The sequence below is a fragment of the Phaenicophaeus curvirostris genome, chromosome 4 (genome assembly GCF_032191515.1).
Source record: "Phaenicophaeus curvirostris isolate KB17595 chromosome 4, BPBGC_Pcur_1.0, whole genome shotgun sequence".
NCBI classification, from domain to species: Eukaryota; Metazoa; Chordata; class Aves; order Cuculiformes; family Cuculidae; genus Phaenicophaeus; species Phaenicophaeus curvirostris.
The window spans coordinates 27874380-27889321 of NC_091395.1; the positions used below are offsets into that span (position 1 = coordinate 27874380).

A 14942-nucleotide genomic window follows, 5' to 3' on the forward strand; every position below is an offset into this window, starting at 1 on the left:
ACAGCATCTTTTTCAACAGTGCAGTCAAGAGATGTTTGTAGAGGAACAGCCATTTTTATGAGGTTTGCTACCAGAGCTGCTTAAGGGTTATGTCATATTACAAACATTTGGGTCTAGGGAATCTGAGCAATTAATGTGTTATCCATACCCTGACAATGACATTATGGCATAGAGCAGCACAGCTCCTTCTTCATCCATACACCTGTCCCAGAAACTTAGGTGAGTGACAAAGAGTCAGCATAAATATTTACCCAGAGATAAATATCCTCCAAAAGTCTACAAATAAAAATGCATTTAGCGTGAGTTCATTCTGAGTAGCTTAAATATCTGTTATGGAAGTGCTGGGACATTCATATGCACCACCTATGTCCACAGACAGGTGAGTGAGGTTGCCCTGGCATCCTAAAATCACCTTCTGGAAATAATGGGAGAGAAAATTTTTAGTTCCTCATCACAGCATGGGAATGTCTCACCCTGCATAAATGGTGGATGCATCTGAGAATGTGCTGTAGGTTACCTCTGCTGGAAAATGGTGCAGCTTTCAGAGTGCAGGCTTCTGACTGACAGAGATGCTGGTACTCTCTGGATCTGCAGGAATTTCAGCTGTATGCACATCACTAGGTGCTTAGTGCTGGATCAGGCTGTTTTTCAGGAGATGGCAGGTTACCTGCTAGCCCTAATAGTCATCAAATGGTAGTTTTAACTCAGCATCGTCATTCCTTCAACTCGTACAATGACTTCTGGCATGCTGTACATTCAGTACGTTGGAAAGGTGGGTTTGTGTCTGTTCACTGTTCCTTCCCAACCATCACTTTTGACCACTGTTGGAAGCAACATGAGAGAGCCAAAGGCACCTTTGGACAGACCAGGATGGCTTACTTATGTGGTCATGCTATTTCTCTCTTGCTTTTCAGTGAACGGAGGCTGGTCTACCTGGACTGAGTGGTCAGTGTGTAACAGCCGATGTGGGAGAGGCTTCCAGAAGCGTACGAGGACCTGCACCAATCCTGCCCCACTCAACGGTGGTGCCTTCTGTGAGGGCCAGAGTGTTCAGAAAATAGCCTGCACCACTCTCTGTCCAGGTTCAGTATGAACAGTTCATAGCCCTGGATAAACAGTTTATCTGTCGCCAGTCATTTCAGGAGAGGACAGTTAGAAAAGTCTCCTTCTCTTTATTAATAAATCCAACATTTTAGTGGATGAACATGAAATTGTATTACATAAGTAGATAAAATAGCGAGCACGTTATATCAAGCACCAAGGGATTCAGCCCTACTTTTGCACACAGCTTGCATCAGTGTTACAGCCCTGGTAATTCAAGGGGTTTAGGGAACATTCAGAGCTTCACATTGTAGAAGATAAATGTTGAAAGCTCTGGAACTGTGATACAAATATATTTGCAATATCTCTTCAGTCCAGCTGTCACAGTGAGTGGAGCATGTGCGGTGTGTATGTTAAAGTTGAAACGTGTTTACCTGACTTCAAACATAAAGTCATTTATCCTGGAAAGAGATATGTATGCATACATTTAAAAGGTATTTAAATGTAAACTTCTGAAAAATTCAAAATTGCTTCAGGACACGCAAGGTAGTTAATGGCTTTTCTGTGACAAAGTTCTACCATCTTTCTTATTGTCCAGTGTCTTCATAAAATCATAGAATAGTCATAAAGTCCAAACCCCCTCTTTAACAAGATCAGGTTGCCTAGAGCCCCATTCAACCTGACCTTCAATGTTTCCAAGGATGAGGCATCTACCACCTCACTGGTCAAACATTGTAAATAAATTTCTCCCTTATATCTAGTCTAAATCTACCCTCTTCTAATTTTGAATTTTCACAACAGGACCTGCTAGGAAGTTGCTATCTCTGCCGTCCCACTCCAATCCAGTGCAGTGAGGTCATATGCAGCTTGTGAAGCTTGGCCTTCCAACTCTGGGTCTTAGTGGTGGGTGAAACTTAAGAGCTAAAGTGTCACCTCAGGTCACATTTCCAAGTGACAGACTCCTGGCTCAGGCCACATTATTGGAACAATTTCATGATTTATTCTTCAACTGATTAATTCAGTGCTTTTGAAAATCATTTGCAAGGCTTTTGAAATGTGCTAAACACATTCCTGATTCTGCCTATGTGAAATAGATCAGCACCGCTATATATTTCTCTTAATACAAAATATTTAACATTAAATATCTTCCTGCTAAAGAAGAATTTCTGTTAACCTCTGTATTAAAAAATGCCAAAAAATAATCACAGATTCCACACTTGTTCATTTTGTTGTACACTTTGAGCACAGATAAACTGCTGACAAGTTTATAAAAAAGTGAGGAGAGAGCAGGAATCAGACCAGGGCAGGAGGAATGGAAAGGGAGACCATGCATTTACAGGCCAGATACAGGGCTTTAAGAAGAGCCAACTGACTCTTTTTAAGAAGAGCAGACTGGCAATTCTTCTACCTTGCTGGGAATGGCCAGGCGTTGCAAGCTGGCTTGTGCCAAGATGCACATCACTCTTGCTTGGTCTCAATTTTATGTACCCCCTAACAAATCGTGTCCTTTCCTTTTCTCAGTGGATGGCAAGTGGACATCCTGGAGCAAGTGGTCCACTTGCGGCACAGAGTGTACCCACTGGCGCCGGAGGGAGTGCACGGCCCCAGCACCGAAGAATGGGGGGAAGGACTGCGAGGGGCTGGTGCTGCAGTCCAAGAACTGCACCGACGGGCTCTGCATGCAGGGTAAGTGCAGCTGTGGTGCCTCCAGGTTCTGGGATGTATGTGACCACATAAAAGCCTGCAATAGCTGCAGATCAACATTAATGACCTAAAGTCACAGAACCCTTTGTAGGATGGAGAAATGAGTTAATCCAGTTCTCACTAGTCTGGACACCCCACTTTTCTTTCCTGAAGATGAATGTAATGCTGTCTGAGGTTTATGAAGTTGAGCAGTGAAGAATTAGAGAGTCTTATATCAGAGCCCTCTCCTTCCTGCCCACTTCACCAAATAGCCCTTCTTTCTAATACGGGCTCAGCATCTGTCTGAGGAATCTTGGCAGTGACTATTACAACAACGCAAATTAGAAGTAGAAGGTTTAGGGCAAAGCTAGTATTTTCAAAAGACTAAACTTTGCAAAGCAGATCAGCTTGTGACTTCTTGTTGTTGGGAACGCTGGGTGCATGTGCTTCTACATGTTATAGTTATTCCCCTTTTTGGAGTGCCCTGTAGTAGAAAGAGATACCCTGTCTCTATGCAGTGTCTATGCAAACTTCATATATAATTATCAGCATGCTGCAACCTCATGAAGATCTGCTTTAGCACTGAAGTCTGTTCTGCCTGTGCCTATTCACACCATGGTCCTGCCTTTGTGACTTAATAAGAGCAAGAAGTAAAGGAAAGAAGGCTTTTAGTGTGTTTTTGACATATACTGATGAACTGTAAGTCTTCTGTACTCCTTCCCTTCTCAAAATAGAGGTCTTCTCTGTTCTGCTGGTGTATTGAAACTTCCTTGCGTATTTCGTTGGCACTATAACCTGGGCTAAAATCCTCACATACACCTCTCTTCTGTTCCTTCATTCTATCTCTGCAGTACTTCTCTGTTGAGTCTTAGCTCTCCATTTCCCAAAGAGTTGTGGCTTTAACTATGCAGTATCTGTGTGTCCAGATCACAAAATGCTTTGAGTTCTCTCATGAAAAAGTACTCAGGAAATTTTATTCTTTGAGGCAGGTGACTTTTGACTGAAATAGTCATGATGACAGTAAAGTGACACTACTAGCTAATAAATAGCTCTACTTCTTGAAAAAGTGCCACATAGGTAGCTGCTGTGCTGGCAACAGTCTCTGAGCTATCCTATGACACAGCATGGCCATTTGCTCTGCAGTTTCTTTACAAAAAAGCTGTTTCAGTGTGGCTTGTACACACGCTTTCATCACATTAAAAGCTATTAGCCATTGTCAGCAACCTATAAAGCAATAAATCCTCAAAACATTTGGTTTTTGTCAAAAAAACAGAAAAGTAAGATTCAGAACTCCTCTTTTTTTCTTTTCTAAAGACAGAAAACAAATAAAAACCCAGCCGCATCTTGCTGTATAACACCTTGGTGACTTTTATAGTGGGGAAGCTAATATACCCCTAGCTCCAGCAGTGTGAATAAGTCATTATGGTAAATTAGAAGAAAGGATACATCTCTCCATACAGAAGAGCTCTTTACTATCAGATTATATTTAGACAGGTGTATATCATCTTTGTTTATGCGCATAAAGAGAGCCATTTAAGCAGAAATCTTGTGAAAAAGTAGATATAATGGTACGGCAGAATAAAAGCCCTGTAGGGATCTCATTTATCTGTTGATGGTATATTGCATTTTATTTGTGAAAGTGGATGCTGGGTATAAAGAAGAGGTTTTCAACAGGAGAGAGGGAGAGGCTGTTATGAGTCCTATTCTGCTTCATATATGTGTATATTAAAAATGGTAATGAAAAATATACAGTCACATATTGACCTGCTTAGTTCCAAGGGCTATGATCATCCTTCAGTGTTGGAATTTAATGGTAGTGTTTTAATGGTGTCTTCATACTTACGGGGTTTCATATGCCTGTAAAACTTAGAGTCCTGCTCCCCAATCCATCACTGCTGAGAAGATTGATTTGCCTTACTTGGTGGCATTGTGCCTGCTGCTCTCCCTCTTTTCTTTTTTTTCTTTCTCCTTCTCAATTTATGCAAAACCAATCTGAACACCTACATTTTTGCTGGTATGGATATCTAGATTCATAGCAAATCTGCTAGCTGAGCTAGTTGGAAGCACAGGATTCCTTTCGTTCCTTGAACACCATGCTTCTTTCCATGTTATTTGAGGCTAGTGGGTCTGGCTTGGCACTGACGTTTCTCCTAGCCTGGGGATCTGTGGATCCACAGCAGACTTTCCAACACCTTCATGCCAGTCAGTCTGTTATAGCACAGATGGCATGGGTGAAGCCACAGCCACCTTTCCTCTGCAGCCACAGCCTCCAGGAGATGTGTTTGTCAGCTGCTTACCTGCACCATAGTTAAATCCTGCTCCTAGGTGCCCTGGTGCTTCCTTCCTAGTGTCAGTCTTCAGTGAGAGCTTGAAGGTTGACTTTAGCACTGTGAGTGTGGTTGACAAACTGTAGACTGACCCTCTCACCAGGAGTCACTAGGCTATTGCTTTGACAAAAACCTACTTGTAAATATATTTCTCTGTATAGCTGTACATGAAAGATATCCTGGAAAATCTTGGATTGAATGAGTCTAATTTACAAACCCCCTTCTCCTCTAGTCTATTATTCACCACAGTAGCATCAGCTGGCTAAATCAATAAGCTCTTTCATCAGAGTGCCCCTGCTCCAGCAAAGAGCAGCAGTCTGCACCACTATTGATTTCTGTGGGGATAAAAACTGTGGAGCTTTCTTCATCCCTTGTAATTACAGTGTTTTACACCCAAAGCTGTAGTTTGTGCTTACCACTGACGGTGGCATTTCTTGTGCAACTATGCTGTCACATTTATTCTGACTAATGATCTTGCTAGTACACACATACACTCCCTTATCCAGAAGTTGGTATTTTTCTGTTAATATGAAAGGATGAACAGTCATTAAACTAGAGAGCCTGCAGAGAGACAGTAGGCTGCACTGAAGAAGAAAAGCAGTTGTTGTGAAAATTTAGGGCGGTCATTACTATTTTGAGTTTCCAAATACACAATATTGCCTAGCAGGTCCCATTATAACAATTTTGTAATTCTCATAATAGCATTAATATGATCTTCTGGAACAAAGTATGCTGTAGGTGTTAGAGGAATTGGCTGGTTACCACCCACACTAGTTGCATTATTGCCTCTATAGTTGCATTATTTCTCATTTGAAGTATAAGCACTGTGGTAAATACTTCAGTGCAAGGAATAACACTTTTAAAGGCACACACTACATCTCACAGGGGATTGCTATAAACTGAAACACTGCAATTAGCCCTCCACTCATCCTGCCTAATGACTTTGGTGGGTGTTCTGTGTGGGGACTAAGAAAGTAAAGCACTCCGCTGCTGGCTCAAACGTCAGCACTTCAGTACAAGTAATTCCGTTCACTAGATCACAAATATGCTTAAAGCTACACACAAGGGATAGTGTTTTGCTGGGCCCAGTCTGAAATGACTTTAAGATCATGTGTGTGGTATCAAACAGAGGCCAACAGTCCCTAGTGGGCCAAATCCTGCTTTGCATTATGCGTAAAATGCTGCTGGTAATCAGAAACAGGGGGACAACCTGTTAAGAGAGTTAGCTGTGTTGCATGGTTATATTGGAGACTTATTACATGCAACCGTCATGCTCAAAGGATGTCACCTATGTCCTTTCTGTTGAGGATCTGAAGCAACAGTGTTCAGATCTGTATTCTCCCTGCCCTGAATAACTAAGTACCTAAAGTCCATAGGCATGAGGTTGATGCCTGTCCATGATGGTAAAGCTGTTGGTCTTTTGTCAATATCATGCTTGTGATGCGCAGGGTTGACAGAAGCACAGCCAGAAAGTGACAACCAGTGCCCGCTGTTCAGCTCAGTCTCGGCTTTAGTAGACCACTGTGGCCTTTCATAAGATGCTGGCTGAGTTGTGCTTTCAATTTTTTTGAAAACAGGATATCTTGCAGCAGCAAGGAAATACAGAAGCACATGTTGTCTCTTCAGAACTATGGGTTACATAGTTACATAAATAGTGCTGTTGCACCACGTAGTAAAAACTGTTTACTTTGTGCAGTCTCACAACATGGAATACAAGTCCATCATTCAGTAGGCCCAAAAGGAAATTTCCACTTGTGAATCGTTGTGAAGTGTCTTCAGATCCAGTGTGGACTTTTCCTTTGTTACTTTGGATTTAAATAAATTAGCATGAAAGACTGCGACATGCTACTACCACTTAAAGAATGGAAGAAAAGGTTCAAGTTATCTTCAAGTCTTGGGTCACTTTTGTTCCCTCACTGCATGCATCTTAAGTACTTGGAAATTCAAATAGTGGACACACAACTTGAGACAAAGGCACCTATACCATGGTGAAGATGTTATTATCAGTTTAGTAATTCCATTCCTTGTTAAAATAGGCTGCCCCCTAGTTGAGAGTGAATTGGTGTGAAATGATGACATCAAATCTATATTTTCCAAGTACTTCGAAATTCAGGTCTGAAAGGTGGTGTGAAGTTAGTCAAGTTCCATCACAGAATGACAGTGTCTAAGCAAGTGGAAAAAATACAGTTTGTCATGCTTGTGCACAAAATGGTTAACTGTTGCCCTTTTCCAGTCTTGTGCCTGTTTATACACAGATCTTGAGTTGAAAGGGGGTTAACCTGATAGTAACATCTCTTTCTGCCCAAAACATACATATTCTGCTCATACCTTGCTGGTTTAATGTAATGTGCCAGAATCTTTGATGAAATAAGCATTTTTCCCCTTTTGGCTTGTTTTGAAAGAACATATTCAGAGAAGAATGACAGAACAGAGCAGTTTGGTGAGGACCTGTGGTCCTCCAGAGCAAATTAGTGTGCAAAGAGCAGGGGAATGTTTTCCACACTCCATGAGGTAAGTAGAAATCTCTCAAGGGAGACTGCAACAGAAGCCTGTGTGTGCAGAGGAATGAAATAAAACCTTTTATTAAGAGCATATGGGTCAAGAGAGAACTTCTAATATGTTCAGTCTGTCAGTATAATGATATAGCCACCTGGCCTGTTTTGCTGAGACCTGGCAGGAAGAGTTCATTCATTTGAAGAATGTATCTCATCTGTTCATAGGAGAAGTTTTCTGTAATATTGTTATTTGAGATGAGTAAAAAGATGTGTTATTCTGTTTTCATCCCAGCTTCTTCATAATGGTGTAGCAGCCAAGGGAGTTTATACACGCATCTCAGAGTTACAACTCATCTTTATTTTTATTGTAGCAACATGAGAAATCCCCAGCTGAGAAACATCCACGCTCTGGTGGGCTCTCTGCAACTGAGAGATCTTGCCTAGAAAGCCTGCTACTCAAAGCAGATAAAAGTGTTGAGAGAAAACAGAAGTGCAGTTGTAAGCAGAACCCAGGACACTGAAATCACTGTTTTAGCCCAATCAGTTAAAAAAGGGCCACCTCGACATTAATTTTAATGAAAGTCAAGTGCTGTAAAGTCTCTAGGCTGTTTTGAAAAATCTCAACTAATTCAAAATTATTATAGCCATGCAGAGAGGAGAAAACCCCCAACCTTGTCCATCTATGATTTTAATTCTTCTTAATTCCCTTGAGTTTTTCTTTTATTCGTCCCTTATTTTGCTGCACATAAAAAAAAATTTACTCAAAAGAAAAATGCAAGCTCATAATAGAGTCTTAGCTGATACATTAACTTCACAGTGGAAAAAACCCCAAACAACTATACAGTGACAATGAATGTTTATGTTTTCCTTACTGTGTACAAAGGTTGGTATGTTTCATGATTTTTGCTTTTCTGGCAGGATATCAGGCAGAGTGAGGTTGCAGCCTAAGGTTCATCAGGGAATCAGTGACAGGAGCAGGAGTAAAACTCAGCTTTGTCTGTTTCTGAATCTGTGTTCTACATAAAGGAATAATGAAAACATTGGCAGCATCCTTAAATGAACACTCATGTTGAGGAAGGAAGTTGCTATAGTTTGTGAAGTGAATCCTGAGCTGTTGAACTGGTTGTGGAGTCTCAGTGATTTTTGATGTTACAAGCCAGAAAGCTAGAGAATACAAATTATTTTACCTGTGAGTTATAGACCTGCCAAATAGTTTGATGTGTGTCTGAACATCTATGTAAATAACTCATACCTTCCATGAGCCCTTTTTCCAGCAGTCCTAGCAGTTTTGTTCTCTTCTAGATACTCTTCCAGCTGTCCCTTCCTTCATCTAGCTGTTTGCCATACATCCCCTCAATGTTACGCCATGTCCTTATCTCAGCCCTCGCTGTAATGCACTTGCTCTTGTCCTGCTACAACTGCAAAGGAAAGCAAACCCCAGAAGTCTATTTAACATGCAGTCATTGCAAACAAGGAATTTGCAAACACACAATCTAGCAAATTGTTGAGCTAGAGGTGTTTACTTTTGCTATCAGTCATGCATAACAAACCCAGTGTTAAGGTTCTGTTCTTCTAAAGATGCTAAAGACTGGCCTAAAATCTAGCCAAACACCAAAGTCCTTAACTATAAAAGATTGCATAGTGTCAAATTTGCCTATTCTAAGCTACATTAAATCTTAGCAACAAGTTGTCAAGTTTATTACTCTTCCATCTTCCCCCACACCCATATAGATGACATGCATGTTTAAACTCAGACAAGACCTCTCTAACAAATTTAACAGAATGTCAAGAATCTAATTTAAAATGAAAACATGGTTGCAATCTTAATTATAGAATATCATAAACTCCTGCTGAAGGACAGAACGAGAGAGACTCACCATTTAACCTCCTGATCAGAAAAGATCTGAGATAATGCCAAAGTAAATAATCACTTACAAAGCCTCAAGCTCCCTGTTTATTACCCACCCTGAACATCCCAATAATTAGTCCTTTAGAAGGAAAATAAATTACTGCACATTATCTCTGGGAAGCCTGATATCATATCTGACCTTCAGCATCATTACTGCAGACATGAAGGTCTTTCTTTAGAATGGCAGATATAGGAAGAAACTGGTCACATTTTGACTGAGAGTTTTTTGCAGCTGTAGCGACAGTTTGTTGTTGGTTTGGGTTTTTTACTCTTAACCACCACAAATAAGGTATAAGATATCATATATTTTTTTTTAATGTGCTAGAATTCTGGGAAATAGGAAGAGAAACAAATTGCAGTTCAAAGATTCTTGTTAATACTTTTCCTGTGGTAAATCTGCATTAGCAACATGTTAAATAAACATGGAGCCTTAACACTAAAGAGTCAGAATAAGGGGTTTACTCTAAGGTTGCTCTTGTACTCCTTGTAGAAAAGAAAGTGTACTGGAAGCTTGTGCAGTCTCAGTCTTTGGACAGTGTGACCTGCATGGAGCAATTTAAAACTCCTGAATGGCAAGTTAAGACTCCTAAATTCCTTCTCCAAGCATGAGAATATGTTACTGCTTTTCCATCATAGGGGCTAGATGAAAACTATGCAACACATCTCAACTAATTTTTTGGAAGTCCTTGAAAGTCTTTTTTGCAAGTGTCTTTTGAAAGCTTTGAGCCTTTGCACACTGTATTCATCTAGAATTTCCTTTAAAAGTAATGAACAAACTCAGTGAACTGGTAGTAGCTGAAGGATTGCCAAGAGGTGATGGTGAACTAGGTAAGGCAAAAGGAGGCATTAGATAGAGACAGGACTAGTAATGCTAGATCACTGCTACAGTTGCAGTGCTGCAAACACTGCAGAGCCGTGTGCCTTTTTCAGCTTTGTCTCAAAAATATCTTTTTATAATGGAATTCAGAACTTAGAATTGCTAGATATCTCTTCCCAGGAGTGAGGAGTTTTACAAAATCTGAAACTGGGCTGAATTTGAATTGAGAATGGCATTTTACAGGAAAAGGGAGAAAAACTGGATTTCTAGAGCCTGGAATTTGGAAACAGTAATATATATGCTCTCTTTTACCCATTGAGATCATTGAACTCAAAAATCAACAAAGCCAAACCATATTAAAAAAAAAAAAGTTCTTAACCCAATTTTATTCAAACTCTTCAGGATCATTTCTGAGACTGAGATTGATGATAGAAAACATCAGCCAAACCCAAAGACTGTATTTAAAATTCTGAACCACTGGAGCTGGGTAGAAGAGGAAGATAGCTGAATTAATGTTGAGAAAAGACCTCATCGTGGCAATTAAGAACAAAAGCAATTGAATGCAGAATGCGTCTTCTTTGTGACTGGGATGGGAAAAATTAACAGTTTACTGGCTTTGAGTTATTAAATACTGAAACTCATCTGAAGTGTATCTATCAAAAAAAACAAAGGGTTGTTTCAGTGAACTGTCAGGTAATGTGTATGCACTACATACCTACTTTAAATCATCTAAGAACTGCTTCCTTCAAATTTTAGACATCTACATGTGATAATTAGTCTGTGTTCATCTGTCCATTATAGCTCTGTGGTTCAGAGCCTGGTGCCAGCAAGAGCTTAGTCCTACTTCAGTTGTTGCTACACTGGATAAAGCCATCAAAGTAGAGAAATAAAGGCAGCAGTTGAGTGTGTGCCCTTTTCTTTTCTTATAAGCAATTTAAGGGCATTGACTTTGGAGCCAAAAGGGGGAAAAGTGCTGTTAGAATATATTATGCTCAAACTGTTAAGTTCATTGCAACAGGATGTTTTTGAAACATGTCATGTGGCTAGCCTTTCAAAAGGGCTGCATAATTACATGACCTTAGCTCCTTTTGAAACTGCTACATAGCAAGTAAAGAGAATTTATAGATTAGAAGCAAGTGGTGCCAGATTAAAATATGATGCATTGAAGAAACAAGCAGTTATGGTGTGCTTTATTCAATCTTCACTTTATTAAATGAAAGTGCAAGTCTCTAACTCTCACTGACCTTGATACTTTCTCAAAATATGTATCATTAACTGTCACCTCAGCAGCTAATGGGATAAAGCAATTTCTTTGCAGAATAGTTGTAAATATTTTTGTAAATGCGACCCAAACTGTATAAGCCCTAGTAAATAAGTGGCTGGAAAGATCACCTTCAGCTACTTAGCTAGTTACTTGCTGGGAAGAGAGAAAGTAGCTAGGGAAAAGACAAATGGAAAACTGGGAATGTTTCTTTCCCTTTTATGTGAATATTTCATTTTCTTCAAGCAACAGAATAAAATATTTTCATAATCTGATCAATTCACTCTAAAACTGATATCCACTAATATAAATGCAGCATGACTAGAAAGCTAGCAAAATCTATTAAGGACCTAAAAGGGGAGCTAGTTATGTTTGCTCTGCATGAAGTCATGACCTACTGTTTTATACCACAGGAATAAAAGCTGTCTTTAAAATATGTCTGTCTGCCAGCTAAGGCAGTATATTCTCAGAACCTTCTAAGTAAAATTAAACACAGTATTTCAGGATGCCCATGGTCATGATACTGACATCCTAGTCTGAATGCCATGGATGTATATAAGCCCATGAATATTCTAAGGGTAGATTCTTCCCCAGTGGGAGAAAAGGGAGCTTAGAAAAGTTGGTTTGGTGACTATTTGGTCACACTCTGTTTCAATTCCAGTCTTAGGGAGTCAGTGCCATAATCTCTGCACAATTATCTTTCGTAGATCTGAGATTCTTCCATTCCCAAATGCTTCATTTTCCCCCAACTTGGCCAAAAGGTTATCTACTCCTCCCAAGGGAAAATACAGCAGATGAATTCATGCTGTCAAAAGGGTCAGGCTGCCTGTTTGTCAAAGCTAACCCCATAATGCAGATGGTCCCACATATGCAGATATGCTCGAGGCCATTCAGCCACGGAGACCCACTGTTGAGTCTCATGTGTTCTCTGGCACAAATGTGTTCCCAGGTCACAGCAAGACATGTGGGATGAGAATGCTCAGGCTGGTCTTCCAGCGTCTGCCTTTACTAACTGCACCAAACTAATTAAATGAGCTTCAGAATCTTTTTAGTTAAATGGACACAATTACTCAAATCAGTGCAAGTGTGACTGATGCTGTAATTCAGTTAAACTAAATTGATAAATAGCCTGCTGCAGTCTTTTCTGTATACCAATGTTGGACTGGTTTGTCTTTCCAGTACAGTCTGACGTATTCACCCTTTTTCACTTTTCCTGTTGTGTCACTTCATTATAAAGGTGCTAAAATTGCTCTTCCTATGCTTTATAGAAAGAGAATAGGCATTGCCTATGTAATGCACCCTTATAATGATACATCTGCATTTGTACAAAGGATTTATGCCAGCCTAATTACTTTAGTTAAAAAAAGCTTCCCTTTAATGCTTGATAGAAGCACTTCCACAGGAACAAAAAATGTATTTACAAGCCTAAAGTGGAATATAAAATAGAATGCATGGAGAAACATGAACTTAATTAAAGGCTTTTTAATGAATGGATTTACCCTGCAATTACAGTGGTGCAATTTCTGTCCGTTAACCCAAGCCTCCTACTGCTTCTCCAGGTATGAAATAGGGTGAGGTACTAGTAAAATGAAGGAAATAAATATTCACTTTTGGTAAGCCTCCAAGAGGCTCAAGCAGAAAGGACTATGCAACTGTAAAGTGTGATTATTTCTATTTTACTCATTCAGCAGTAAGTTACACAACAAAACATCAAAAGCCCCTTTGAAAATGTACATTTCCCAACAAGCTGTAGGAAGAAGCTTAAATTACTTTTCTCAAAGCAAGTAGCTCACTGTGAAACCAGCTGCTCTGAGTGTGAGTCAGAAGCCTTAGCAGACTTCCCAGAGTCAAACACACCGGCACCTTTCTAAATTCACTCTCGTTAAAAATTTTTATGATCCTGGTAGAAGTCCCTCAGGTACTTGCCAAGCAGTGCTGTTGATATAAGGAGGGGGAAAAAAAACATTAAAAAAAGATTTCTTTTCACTGCAGTTACTTTGAAGAGAGAAAGGAAGTCATTCTTCATTATTTCATTACAAATCCCAGCAGGTTTGTATCATTATCTGGTGAAAATGTCCTTTCTCATTGTTTGAAGACATAGTGAGAGGGACCAGTGTGAAAGCCAACTTTCTAAAGCAATACCTGTGCTCTTGTGCTGGAAGCATGGCAATAACCCTACCTCCTGCCCACACACCACCTTCAGTGCATGGCTGCAAGCCTTCTGCTTGCCATTGGCACTGCAATGCCCACTCCATTTTGGAAGAGTGCTTTTGGAGTGTAGGGGTGTAATTTTATTCTAAAAAGTCCTTCCCAAGTGGCAGAAGATGTCTGTAGTTGCCACATTTGAGTGATCTCTGACAAACGGCTTAGTTTGCAAGTGCAAATGGAGCTGGCGTTTGACAAGTGGTTGGCCGGGGTTACGATCTTGGCTGAAATGCTAACAGTCAACCCATGGGAAGTGCTCTGCTAGCCTCAGCCAGGGGAGCCTGTCGACATACTGTGGGCAAACAAGGTTCTGTGATCATCGCAACCAGGCTTGTGTAGTGCCATCGCCTCAACAAGGACTATACATTCAGCAGGAGTGGCCATCCATCTACAACCAGATTGGTCAGCTGTGGCTCTTAGCCCTCAGCCAAAAAAATTGGCATGCCCATGACTCAAACACATGGCATCTTGGCACTGAAAATGTGTCCTTCCAGACACTTGTGCAAGCCAAGGCTATGTTGTCGCAGAAGCAGCTGGCTGGAGTTGGGTACTTGGTTCAGTTCACAGCACGCTCAGGAGAATAAAATCAAACTCACTTTTGCTAAGCATGTTGGTTTGCAAGGCTAATGGAAGCACCAAGCAGTATCCTCACCTCTTCCTCCTGTTATAATATGTGTGCCTTCGAATACATACACAAAACTTTTCTGTTGAAGAAATTGGTGTTGTTCTTATGTAGCTCTCTGTACTTATCAGTAAGAGAATCTATGCAAACTTGTAAACCACAAATAAGTATTTGTCACAAAGAGAGTCTGTGAACAGGTTGCAATGACATAGATTTCTTTTAGAGTATTTGAGGACCACAGTTGTTTACTTTGCTGGAAAGACTTGAATTTGAATTTCCATTTTCCCAGTAGGAAAGAATGCTTTCTGTAATATCAGAGCAAATTCAGTTCTTTGTGCCCATTGAGTGACGGTTGCTAGATCACTTCAGATGTGGCAGGAATGACACACAGCCTTGAATGCAAAACTTACCAGCTGAAATGCAGTGTAAGGAGAGAGAAATAGCTTTTCTGGCTCTGCGTTGAGTGAGCTCGAGCTCTGTGGGTGATGCAAAGGCAAAGGACGTGTGCTGCACCATGCCAGCTCCCCTGGGAATGTGTTGGGGTACATGAAGTTCAGGGAGATACCCTCAGCTTTCTAAGTG

At 40.4% G+C, this 14942-nt stretch overlaps 1 protein-coding gene across 2 annotated transcripts in view; it reads left to right on the forward strand.

Annotated features, from left to right (window-relative positions):
• The window catches only part of UNC5C (unc-5 netrin receptor C), a 261148-nt gene that overhangs the window by 211155 nt on the left and 35051 nt on the right, over positions 1 to 14942 (forward strand). For both annotated transcript variants that reach the window (XM_069855594.1, XM_069855595.1), the window contains exons 6-7: positions 915 to 1082; positions 2563 to 2727. In XM_069855594.1, coding sequence (XP_069711695.1) covers positions 915 to 1082; positions 2563 to 2727 — 333 coding nt within the window. The remainder of the gene's footprint in view (positions 1 to 914; positions 1083 to 2562; positions 2728 to 14942) is intronic.